The 12084-nt window shown below is 40.5% G+C and overlaps 1 protein-coding gene across 1 annotated transcript in view; it reads left to right on the top strand.

Moving 5' to 3' along the window:
- Window positions 1–11046, top strand: part of LOC134340610 (transformer-2 protein homolog alpha-like) — a 34736-nt gene extending 23690 nt beyond the window's left edge. The window contains exons 5-8 of the mRNA XM_063038052.1: window positions 6190–6305; window positions 6403–6468; window positions 8716–8777; window positions 8858–11046. Of these exons, the coding sequence (XP_062894122.1) occupies window positions 6190–6305; window positions 6403–6468; window positions 8716–8777; window positions 8858–8868 (255 nt within the window). The 3' untranslated portion in view covers window positions 8869–11046. The remainder of the gene's footprint in view (window positions 1–6189; window positions 6306–6402; window positions 6469–8715; window positions 8778–8857) is intronic.
- The last annotated feature ends 1038 nt before the right edge of the window (window positions 11047–12084 follow it).

Genomic DNA, 12084 nt, shown 5'->3' with positions numbered 1-12084 from the left:
TCAGTCTATGTCATGGCACGGCTGAGTGGCCAGCAGTATAACTGGGCGAGTAGTCTGGGCTCATCAGCCTAGGCTGGCAGCCAGCCAAGGAGAAACATAGAAACATAGAAAATAGGTGCAGGAGTAGGCCATTCGGCCCTTCGAGCCTGCCCCGCCATTTATTATGATCATGGCCGATCATCCAACTCAGAACCCCGCCCCAGCCTTCCCTCCATACCCCCTGACCCCCGTGGCCACAAGGGCCATATCTAACTCCCTCTTAAATATAGCCAATGAACTGGCCTCAACTGTTTCCTGTGGCAGAGAATTCCACAGATTCACCACTCTCTGTGTGAAGAAGTTTTTCCTAATCTCGGTCCTAAAAGGCTTCCCCTCTATCCTCAAACTGTGGCCCCTCGTTTTGGACTTCCCCAACATCGGGAACAATCTTCCTGCATCTAGCCTGTCCAATCCCTTCAGGATCTTATACGTTTCAATCAGATCCCCCCCTCAATCTTCTAAATTCCAACGAGTACAAGCCCAGTTCATCCAGTCTTTCTTCATATGAAAGTCCTGCCATCCCAGGAATCAATCTGGTGAACCTTCTTTGTACTCCCTCTATGGCAAAGATGTCTTTCCTCAGATTAGGGGACCAAAACTGCACACAATACTCCAGGTGTGGTCTCACCAAGGCCTTGTACAACTGCAGTAGTACCTCCCTGCTCCTGTACTCGAATCCTCTCGCTATAAATGCCAGCATACCATTCGCCTTTTTCACCGCCTGCTGTACCTGCATGCCCACTTTCAATGACTGGTGTATAATGACACCCAGGTCTCGTTGCACCTCCCCTTTTCCTAATCGGCCACCATTCAGATAATAATCTGTTTTCCTATTTTTGCCACCAAAGTGGATAACTTCACATTTATCCACATTAAATTGCATCTGCCATGAATTTGCCCACTCACCCAACCTATCCAAGTCACCCTGCATCCTCTTAGCATCCTCCTCACAGCTAACACTGCCACCCAGCTTCGTGTCATCCGCAAACTTGGAGATGCTGCATTTAATTCCCTCATCCAAGTCATTAATATATATTGTAAACAACTGGGGTCCCAGCACTGAGCCTTGCGGTACCCCACTAGTCACCGCCTGCCATTCTGAAAAGGTCCCGTTTATTCCCACTCTTTGCTTCCTGTCTGCTAACCAATTCTCCACCCACAGCAATACCTTACCCCCAATACCGTGTGCTTTAAGTTTGCACACTAATCTCCTGTGTGGGACCTTGTCAAAAGCCTTTTGAAAATCCAAATATACCACATCCACTAGTTCTCCCCTATCCACTCTACTAGTTACATCCTCAAAAAATTCTATGAGATTCGTCAGACATGATTTTCCTCTCACAAATCCATGCTGACTTTGTCCGATCATTTCACCGCTTTCCAAATGTGCTGTTATCACATCTTTGATAACTGACTCCAGCAGTTTCCCTACCACCGACGTTAGGCTAACCAGTCTATAATTCCCCGGTTTCTCTCTCCCTCCTTTTTTAAAAAGTGGAGTTACATTAGCCACCCTCCAATCCTCAGGAACTCGTCCAGAATCTAACGAGAAGGACAACTCCAATTCCAAACCCGGGTAGATGGGACTCATTAGCCTTGCCAGGCAGTCTGTCAAGGAGAAAGAAAACATCAATACTTAACCTACAGCCTTGCAGTTGTCGTAGCTCGTTGTGGGTCGTACCCCGGCCTAAAGCGTTGTATCAGTCCGTGTGCACCAATCATCAGTATAAACCTATACAGCGCAGGCGGGAAGATCTTCCCTCTTGATCTTCGAATGAAGAATCAGCCACCATCATTACAACTTGTGGGCTCCAGAGTTCAACTCCACCATCAGTAAGGAGTTCACACGTTCTCCCTGTTACTGCGTAGGTTTCCAGGTGCTCCAGTTTCCTCCCATAGTCCAAAGTTTTGTGGGTAAGATTAATTGGTCATTGTAAATTGTCCTGTAATTTGACTGGGGTTAAATATGGTGGAATTGCTGGGTGACATGGTTCATTGGGCTGGAAGGACCTATGTTGTATCTCAGTAAATAAATAGACGTGCCACACAATTTGGTGACTTTGCAAAAATTGAAAGCTAGCAATAAACCTCCCATCCTATTGCACGGCTGTGAGCTAACCAATTTGTATATTTAATTTGGTGAAAACTTTCTTGTTCTACATCAAAATTACATTTTCAGACATTTTTTGAGGTCTGCCTGAACGAACGGACCCTCAAGTTCTGGGAATCGGTTACATCAGAGTAATGGGCAGCCAGACCAAGTATTATCCCACTTTTGCCCACCCTTTCAAGATCCCAGTTGTTGCCTGAGTTGCAGTTCCTTGAGATATTCTGGAATGACTTGACCATTTAGTATGTAGCTTATAATTCCAGCATTGCATTGTCTGTGCAAGCAAAGTGAAACCTCAGGAAGATTGTTTAATATTGGTTTTACTGCTGTGAAAGTTGTTAAGTGCAGTATTCCTGTTTGCAAATAGGATAAAAGCAATTTATGGGTTTGCCACTGTAATGAAAGCAAGCTGGGTTTACTGTTTTTTGCAAGGTGAGTACCCCAGCTGGGGGGAAAACACAAAACAGGATGTACGCCTTTCCTCAAAGAAAGTAAAACTCAGGAATGATACAGATTTCCCCCGCCATCCGAAGGTAGAGCGTTCCTATGAAACGGTTCGTAAGCCAGAATGTCGTAAAGTGAAGAAGCAATTACCATTTATTTATATAGGAAAATTTTGTGAGCGTTCGCAGACCCAAAAATAACCCACCAAATCATGCCAAGTAACACATAAAACCTAAAGTAACAGTAACATATAGTAAAAGCAGGAATGATATGATAAGTACACAGCCTATATAAAGTAGAAATACTTTTCCACAATCATTGCCTGAACTGTTCTCCGTAGCGAAAATCTCACGCGAGCGCTCTTGGCAAAAACACGGCGCAAACGCTCTCCAGTAAGCTTTAAGCTATGAAGCCGCCAAATCATACCAAATAACACGTAAAAATACACAGCCTATATAAAGTAGAAATATTGTATGTACAGTGTAGTATCACGGGAACCGTGAAGACATTGAGCACACTGATGATGGTGTGTTACGCTGAGTCGTCGGAGATTGGGGTGGTGCAGTGGCCCCCACCCTCCGGGCAGCGACCCAATACATTACTGCGAAGCATGCAGGGGTACAGCGGTAGCTGGGAGGCACACAGCACATCTTTAAGAAAAAAGCCGAAATAAACATGCTAATTAATTAGGTGCCACCCAGGGTGTAATTAATTAGCATGTTTATTTCGGCTTTTTTCTTAAAGATGTGCTGTGTGCCTCCTGGCTACTGCTGCATTCTCCGCGAATCGGTATCTGTCCGTGGCCTGGGGGTTGGGGTGGTGGGACACTGGGGTGTCATCTCATCGTCGTCTGTTTCCATTAGGGCAGGCATTTCATCTTCTATCTCTGCCTGCCTCGATGTCGAAGGTCGAGGTTGGTCGTCTGCTGTGGCTGATGTGGAAGGCTTGCTTGACTGCTTAGCCTCGTGCATTTTTAGATCATGCAGTTCTTTGTAAGGACTCAAACCATCTTGCAAATATGCCCTAAACCGACGTACCCTTTCAAAATTAAAGTCGTACTTTTATCATTACTCATTCGGTTTCGATTGTTATCCTTTTTTCTTCCAATTGCATCAGCTCTTCATCTACCAGTTCTTGGTCATGGGATGCCAAAACCTCTTCAACATCATCTTCGTCAACTTCCCCAAGCCAAACTCACGTTGTCCTTACTTTGTTCACCACGATCAAAACGCTTAATTATGTCTGGATTTTCCGTAAGTGTAACAACCCTACGAGCTCTTTCAGGCTTTTCTGATACCATAGAACTCAACTTGCAAACGGCTGCTCACAGGCTCGTGTTTAAGCAATGCCGGCGAGAAACCGGGGGAGAGCGGCTGCTCAGGGCGCGCTGCCTTTTATAGCGCGCTGATATTTTATTGCGCGCTGAATTTTTTCGTAACAGTGAAAACACCTTCTGAAAGTGAAAATAGAGTACTAACGTAGGTCTTTCATAACAGTGAGGTTTCGTAAAGCGAGCGTTCGAAAAGCGGGGGACACCTGTATGTGTCTAGGACTTTTTACATAGTACTGTATTTGTCGATGTGGAATGGAGAGTGAGTTTGTAAATTTGGTGGGAGGAAAGGATGTTGGAAATGACAAGCGTGGAGTGCCACAGGAGGGGTGTGGAACAGGTGGCAGAGAAGGAGCTTATCATCATTCAAATATGTCATGTTTTGCTAGAGCAGTACAGTGCAATACATAAAATTACTGCATATAGTACTGTGCAAAAGTCTTAGGCACTTTAGCTAAATACAGTTGCAAGAAAAAGGTTGTGAACCCTTTGCAATTACCTGGTTTTCTACATTACTCATAAAATGTGGTCTAATCTTCATCAAAGTCATAATAATAGATAGACAAACATAATCCCCCTAAACTAATAACACACAACTGTACTTTTCATGTCTTTATTGACCACGTTTAATCATTCACAGTCCAGGCTGGAAAAAGTATTTAACCTTTGTATTTAATAACTGGGTGAACCACCTTTAGCAGCGATAACCTCCATCAGACTTGCACAGTGGCAAGGAGGAATTTTAGACCATTCCTCCATACAAAACTCTCAGTTCATCAATATTTCTGGGATACCTTGCATGAAAAGTCCTCCAGGTCATACCACAGCATCTCAATTGGGTTAAAGTCTGGACTCCGACTTAGCCATTTCAAAACTCGAATTTTCTTCTTTGTAAACGATTCTGTTGTTGATTTACTCTTGTGTTTCGGATCATTGTCTTGTTTCAACATCTAACTTCTACTAAGCTTCGGGTAATGGACTGCTGCGCTGACATTCTTCTGTAAATTTCTTGATATAATTTTTCAATTTGTTTTTTCCTCAACAATTGCAAGATGCCCAAGCCCTGAGGCAGCAAAGCAGCCCCAAACCATGATGCCCCTTCTACCATGCTTCACAGTTGGCATGAAGTTTTGATGCTGGTGTGCAGTGCCCTATTTCTTCCAAACATAGTGGTGTGAATTTCTGCCAAAAAAGTTCAACTTTTGTCTCATCTGTCCACAGAACATTGTCCCAGAAGTGTTGTAGAACATCCAGGTGGTCTTTTACGAGCTTGAGACATGCAGCAGTTTTTTCTTTGGAGAGCCGTGGTTTCCTTCATGGTGTTCTTCCATGAACATCATTCTTATTCAGTGTTTTTCTTAAAGTGGGCACATGAACAGAGACTTTAGCAAGCTCCAGAGATTTCTGCAGGTTTTGCTATTACTCTTGGGATCTTTTTCATCTTCTTCAGCATTGCACATATTGCTCGGTGTGATCTTTGCAGGATACCCACTCCTAGGGAGAGTAGCAACAGTACTGAATTTCTTTCATTTGTAGACCATTTTTCTTACTGTGGACTGATGAACACTCGGGTCTTCGGAAATGCTTTTGTAGCCTTTTCCAGCTTCATGCATCTCTACAATTCTTAGGTCCTCTGAAAGTTGTTTTGATCAAGGCATGGCACACACATAAACATCTTTCTTAAGAAGAACAGGCTCTGTTAGTAACCTGACCTGTGTGTTTTTTATAGGGCGGGGCACCTCTGCAACCCACACCTCCAATCTCATCTTATTGATCGGAGCACCTGACTTCAAATAGCTTTTGTAGAAGGCATTACCTCAGAGGTTCACATACTTTTTTTTGTGATTGTTTAAATGGTGTACTCAGTATTGATGATAAATACATGGGGAAGTGACAACAATAAAGTTAGTCTAATATAGCATCATAACCAGATAGTGTAAGAGCACTAATCAGAATCAGATTTATCACTGTTAAAGGTTGTGAAATTTGTGAATGTGTATATATATTTAAATTAAATAAGTAGTACAAAAAGAGCCAAAAAAGAATGAGGTTGGGTTTCTTGGTTTGGTTCATTGCCCATTCATATCTGATGGCAGATGGGAAGAAGCTGTTCCTCAAAAGTTGAGGAACTTTTGTAAATTATTTTCAGCAGCAACATAACCATGCCTAAAATTTGTTCAGGTTTTGCAACTTAAAAAAAAAGTTCAGTTTTGAGAAAGTGCTACATTGCATACAGCAGCATTGAGGTAATACTTTTTCTCAACAGGCAAAAGAACGTGCTAATGGGATGGAACTTGATGGCCGGCGCATTAGAGTAGATTATTCCATTACAAAACGACCCCACACTCCAACTCCAGGAATTTACATGGGCAGACCAACAACGTGAGCTCTCTTTAGAAGCCTATTTCCCATTGATACACTGCTTTAGTAATTTCTAATATGGATAGATGTTCTTAATACTTTTTTTGGCATTTTACAGTGTTCGTTCCTCTCATTACCATGACTCTTACAGTGATAGATACACCGATCGGGATTTCAACTACAGGTAATGCTGAATTTGAACTGTATTTATTGTGGACAGTGTTGTCACCAATATTTAACGTAAATGAGCAACCCTTCTACCACTGTGTATCCAAAAAGAGACTAAAATTTTTGTTACTACATTTGGTGACTTCTCACATTTTGGTGCATAATATATGCACCTTGGCCAAGCACTTTGAAGTATTGAAATCACAAGGAAGAGAAAATCTGCAGATGCTGGAAATCCGAGCAACACACACAAAATGCTGGAGGAATTCAGTAGGCCAGGCAACATCTATGGAAAAAAGTCTTTCTGTAATGGCTAGAAGATCCATTTTGCTGAATTGGAAAGAGATAACCCTCCTACTGTATTTCACTGGTTTTCACAAACTATGTTGTGTTTGAATTTGGAAAAAATTAGAAGTGTGGTTTATGACCCTTCCATTAAATTTGAAAAAGACTTGGAGGCCATTTATTCAGCATTTTCATATGATGTAATTTGACCATTTCCAAACTTATTTTACTTCTCTGTAGTGTTGGTTGAGAGGAATGGAGTCATCGACACGAAGGTTTTCTTCTCTTCCATTTTTACGTTGTTAGAATTGCCCTAGTCTTTTAGTTTAGTTGACTAATTCTGTTTAGTTTTTTTTTGGGGTGGGGTTTGTTTTTTTTTCTATTTTTATTTCTTTTTCATGATTTTTCTCCAGTTTTTTTTGTCCTGTATTATTCATTGTTATCCTACATGTTTGGGAGTTCTGTCAATTTATACTATTTGGTTTTATAATTACTCATTTTAGGTATAACAATGTATTTCCAACAATTTTGTATTATTGCTATGTTATGTTTGTATTTTATGAAACTAATAAAAAGATTGAAAAAGAAAGAAAGGAAAAAAGTACAGTCGATGTTTCGGCCTGAAATATATAGCCTTTTTTCTATAGATGCTACCTGGCCTACTGAGTTCCTCCAGCATTTTGTGTGTGTGACTTTGAAGTATTGAATCAGTCTGTGCTTGGTAATTTAAGATATCAAATGTTTAATTGAAGGCAAATTAATTGGATCATTGTTTTAGATGTATTTTGCCCATTGTCAAGCCTTCCAGTCTCTTACATATGCTCTTAACTTTATTCTTTGTCTTTAATATTTGACTGAGCCAATTTAATTAATTTGGGTGGTGGGATGAAGATTTTTCTCCATCAAAGGAGCTATAAGGTGCTGCAGGTCACTTTTGGGCAAGGTGTAGCACCTACTTTTCCTCCACCTCCACCCCCCCCCCCCCCCACCGCCCCAACCCAGATCATGGTCACATGAAGCCACGGGAGCAGCGTTGATAATGGCTGGGGGAGGGGGGGGTCACCTGTCTTGTAAAGACACTGCCCAGAAGAAGGCAATGGCAAACCACTTGTGTAGGGAAATTTGCCAAGAACAATCATGGTGATGGGAAGACCATGATCGCCCACATCTTATGCCATGGCACACAATGAATGTATGTTTAACTCATCATTTTGGTTACCTATCCTTGTATGTTATTGTCAACTTTTGAAAACCTGTGAAGTACCCTGGAATGTTTTGCCACTCTATAAATAGAATCTTCAACTGACTTCTGGGCCACAGTTTAGTCTATTATAAATTCCTGTTCTCGTCCCTCTGTACCTTGATCATTCTTGAACCTTGCAAACCTGTCCTTATGTTTTTACTTTTTTTTCCCCATCCCCTGCCTCCTTTTTGTTCCGCCACTGGCAGATAGATTTTCCACTAGTTATCTATGCCTTTTACTCCAGAATTTCCTTCTAAAGTTCACATGCAATTTACCTCATAGGTTTTGTGTTAGTGTTATTTAACCAATCTTCCTTTGTCTTAGTAAAAATTGAACTTGTTATGTTTCAACATAAATACCATACAATTGCATATGAATTGTTTTCCAAATGTACATCATACAGAATAAACTACAGAATATTAATTCCTCAGTTATGCGAATATCTGCTTTTAGACTGACATTATATACACACACATTGCTGAAACACTATTCTAACCTGCAATCTTGACCAAGCTGAATTGTATTCACAGTAGCTTGATTAGTTATGAATAGGATTGCCTCTCTTCTCCTTGTATGTTAAAAGTTCATTGTATTATAACTTACAGTAACTTAGAAATTTCAGTCAGATGATATGGAGAGATGATGTAGCCAGCCAGTCTGCTTGGTGTTTGCAAAATGAGGTTGTGTGCTTATGGTGAAATTCCTGGTTATATTCTGGATTTTTTTTCTTCCCAGACGAAGATCACCTTCACCCTATTATAGCAGATACAGATCTCGATCTCGTTCTTATACCCCACGTAAGTGTTGAGGCATGTAGCTTCCTTCAATTTTCAGAGTTTTTAAGCTGGTTCTGATGTGATGTGTTTTCTTTCTGCAGGTCGATACTGATCATACACACCAAGTACTTCCTGCCAGTTTCAATGGATGGAAAGTTTTTCAACCTACAGGAATTTTCTAAAAACTAAGCTGGGAATTGGGCATTGCAATGCTTTTTTTAAAAAAGTAAAAGCTTTTTTAATTATATTAAGCAAAAGCCCTATAATCATGTCTTTCATTTTGAGAGTTTTCTGGTGTCTCACTAGTGGTATTGCATATATATTACGAGAGGAAGTATGTCTTTTTAATGGGATTTGACATACTGTATGTGTTGCATTAAATTGTTATTGCAGAAATATTTCTGGTATACATGTTCCCAAACTATATTTGGATAATAAGCACGGTGTCTTTACTTTTTGTGCACAATGTTTGATTCTGCAGTACTTTATAAGAAAAGATTCATTTATAAAGTTACTTATTGGGAAATGGTGATCTGCAATAAATGTCTTGGATACGGTGTGGGACCCAATTTCTTTATGGAGAAAAGATCGTGAAAGCTAATAGTTGTAACCCAGTCAGCTTGTATTGTTGCTTGATAAGAGATCTAGTTATAGAACATTTTAAACTGTGGTAGTATAGTGTTTAAGTTACTAGAGTAGCAATACGTCTAGGACAAGGGTTTAAATCCCATAAGAGATGGGAGCAAGATTTTGCCATTCGGCCCATCGAATCCATAAGATGGCGTTGGTGAACCACAGCAATATTCTGTAGGCTTTGAGTCTTGATTCATCATTCCATCATGGATAATTTATTATCCCTCTTAAACCTATTCAGAATCAGATTTCATATCACTGGCATATATTGTGAAATTTGTAATGCAGTAGTACATTGCAATAAATAAAAACATTACTGTATGTATATTCAAAAAGTTAAATAGTGCAAAAAGGGAAAATAAAAATAGTGAAGTAGTGTTCATAGGTTTGATGTCCATTCAGAAATCTGATGGTGGAGGGGAAGAAACTTTCCGAATCACCGAGTGTGCCCTTTGAGTCTTCTGTACCTTTTCCCTGATGGTAGCAATGAGAAGAGGGCATGTCCTGGGTGATGGGGTCCTTAATGATGGATGCTGCCTTTCTGAGGCATCGCTCCTTAAAGATGTCCTGAATGCTGGGGAGGCTGGTGCTTGTGATGGAACTGACTGAGTTCACAATACTCTGCAGTTTATTTTAATCCTGTGCAGTGGCCTCCCATACCATGGTGGTGCAACCAGTTAGAATGTACAGCTGTAGAAATTTGTGAGTGTCCTCCTTTCTCCTCATAAGCTTTGAAACCCTTACTAATCAAGATCCTCTGCTATTAATATATCCAATGACTTGGACTCCACAACCATCTGTGGCAATGAATCCCACAGATTATCTCATTTTGGAATGGAGAGATTGAATCTCAGAAATAAATCTGGAATTAAAATAACTGCTACTCTCATTACTAGTAAACACATTGGATTGTTGTAAAACCTCTTCTGATTCACTATTGTCCTTCAGAGAAGGAAACACCATCTGCCACAGCTTGAGTGAGACTCTGGAGTCACCAGCTGCTCTCAGTTCGGGGATTAGTGCTGCCTCCTGCAGCCAAATAAAATCATTTCTATGTCTCCAAATTCCACATGTAAGACAGTGATAATAAACCGGATTCTGATTCCATTTGTCCATGGTGGAGAGAAGTAGTCTCACTTTTAACTATGTATGAAATATTTAGTTGGAATATTCCAGTGCCACCTGGAAATAATTGATTTATGACATGGTCAAAATACAGTAATTTCTCTTGATGTCTTGATGTGCTTCAAAACTTTGTTATTATTTAGTACTTCACCCAAATAGCCTACAAGTATTTTTTTTATTTTTATTTAGAAATGCTGTGCAGAACAGGCCCTTCCAGGCTAATGAGCTACTTGTTTAACATTAGTGTAATCATAGGACAGTTTATAGTGACCAGTTAACCTACATCTTCGGGTGGTGGGAGGAGACCCATGTGGTCACCAGGCAAAATTATAAATTCCTTACACATAGCACTGGAATGCCCCAAGCTGTAATAGTGCTGTGCTGCTGTGATGTCTGTTAAAGTAGGACAGAGTATTTCAGCGCAATTAAATGCTCTCTCCACTGATGTCCAAATGTCATAACTCTTGCACTTGCACCTGCTTAATTTGCAGCCCGCATTTTTCATCTACCTAAAGCAACTGTCAACAGAGTAGTTCAAAATTAGTGTCCTCACTGATGACCTGATGCATAAATGCTCTCAAAATATCTTGTGATTGGCAGTTTAGCTCTAAGTATGTCCTCCAGAATGTGTCCAGTTGTACAATACACAACTTGGTGAAGAATTTAACCTGAGATTTCCCAAGACATGCTTCTCAGCTACACGTTGTTACTTGCCAAACTGAAGATAGAGCAATGCAGAAACTTGATATGGAATGGCTACTTGCTTTTGGAGGAAACTGCCACCTGTATGGCAATCAGTGTCTTCAGGATGGTGAGCAAATTGGTAATAGTGAATTAAGGTTGTTAAAATTGGAGCTTTTACAAACTGGATTTTGCTGAGTAACTATGGCCAAGTACACCTGAACACTGTTAATGCTGCCACTGAGTTATGTAGTAGCACCTCAATTCATAAAAGCTTGCAGACATAGTCAAGAGGTTCAGTTGTTTGGACCAAACATCAAAATGTGTTAGGAATATGATTTAAGTGACTTTGACTATGGAATAATTGTTGGTGCCAGACTGGATGGTTTGAGTATCTCAGAAACTGCTGATCTTCTGGGGTTTCCATGCAAATCGATCTCTGGAGCTTACAGGGAATGGTGTGAAAAACAAAATTACATTCTGTGGGTGAAAATGACTTGTGGATGAGAGAGGTCAGAGGTGATTGGCCAGGCTAGTTCAGGCTGACAGGAAGGTGACAGTAACTCAAGTAATCTCTGAATGCACAACACGTTGAGCCTTGAAGTAGATGGGCTACAGCAGCAGAAGACCATGACCACTCACTGGCTGCTTGATTAGGTATCCCCTGTACCCTATAAAGTGGCCACTGAATATCTATTTTCTATTGGGATTGTGACAGATGTATTCACCTCAAGTTATGGTGCTGGTCTTCAAATCTTGTGTTCTGATTTTTTAAATGTTTAGATAGAAGGAAATGAAGATTAGTATTCTGAGAGTGGCATATTTCAGATCCAAGAACAACATCAGATGGGTTGTAACTTATGCAATTATGGGTAGATTAATACAGCTG

Source organism: Mobula hypostoma, chromosome X1 (genome assembly GCF_963921235.1).
Source record: "Mobula hypostoma chromosome X1, sMobHyp1.1, whole genome shotgun sequence".
Lineage (NCBI taxonomy): Eukaryota > Metazoa > Chordata > Chondrichthyes > Myliobatiformes > Myliobatidae > Mobula > Mobula hypostoma.
The sequence above is the reverse complement of the archived record's forward strand: the minus strand, read 5'-3'. Positions and strand labels throughout refer to the sequence as shown.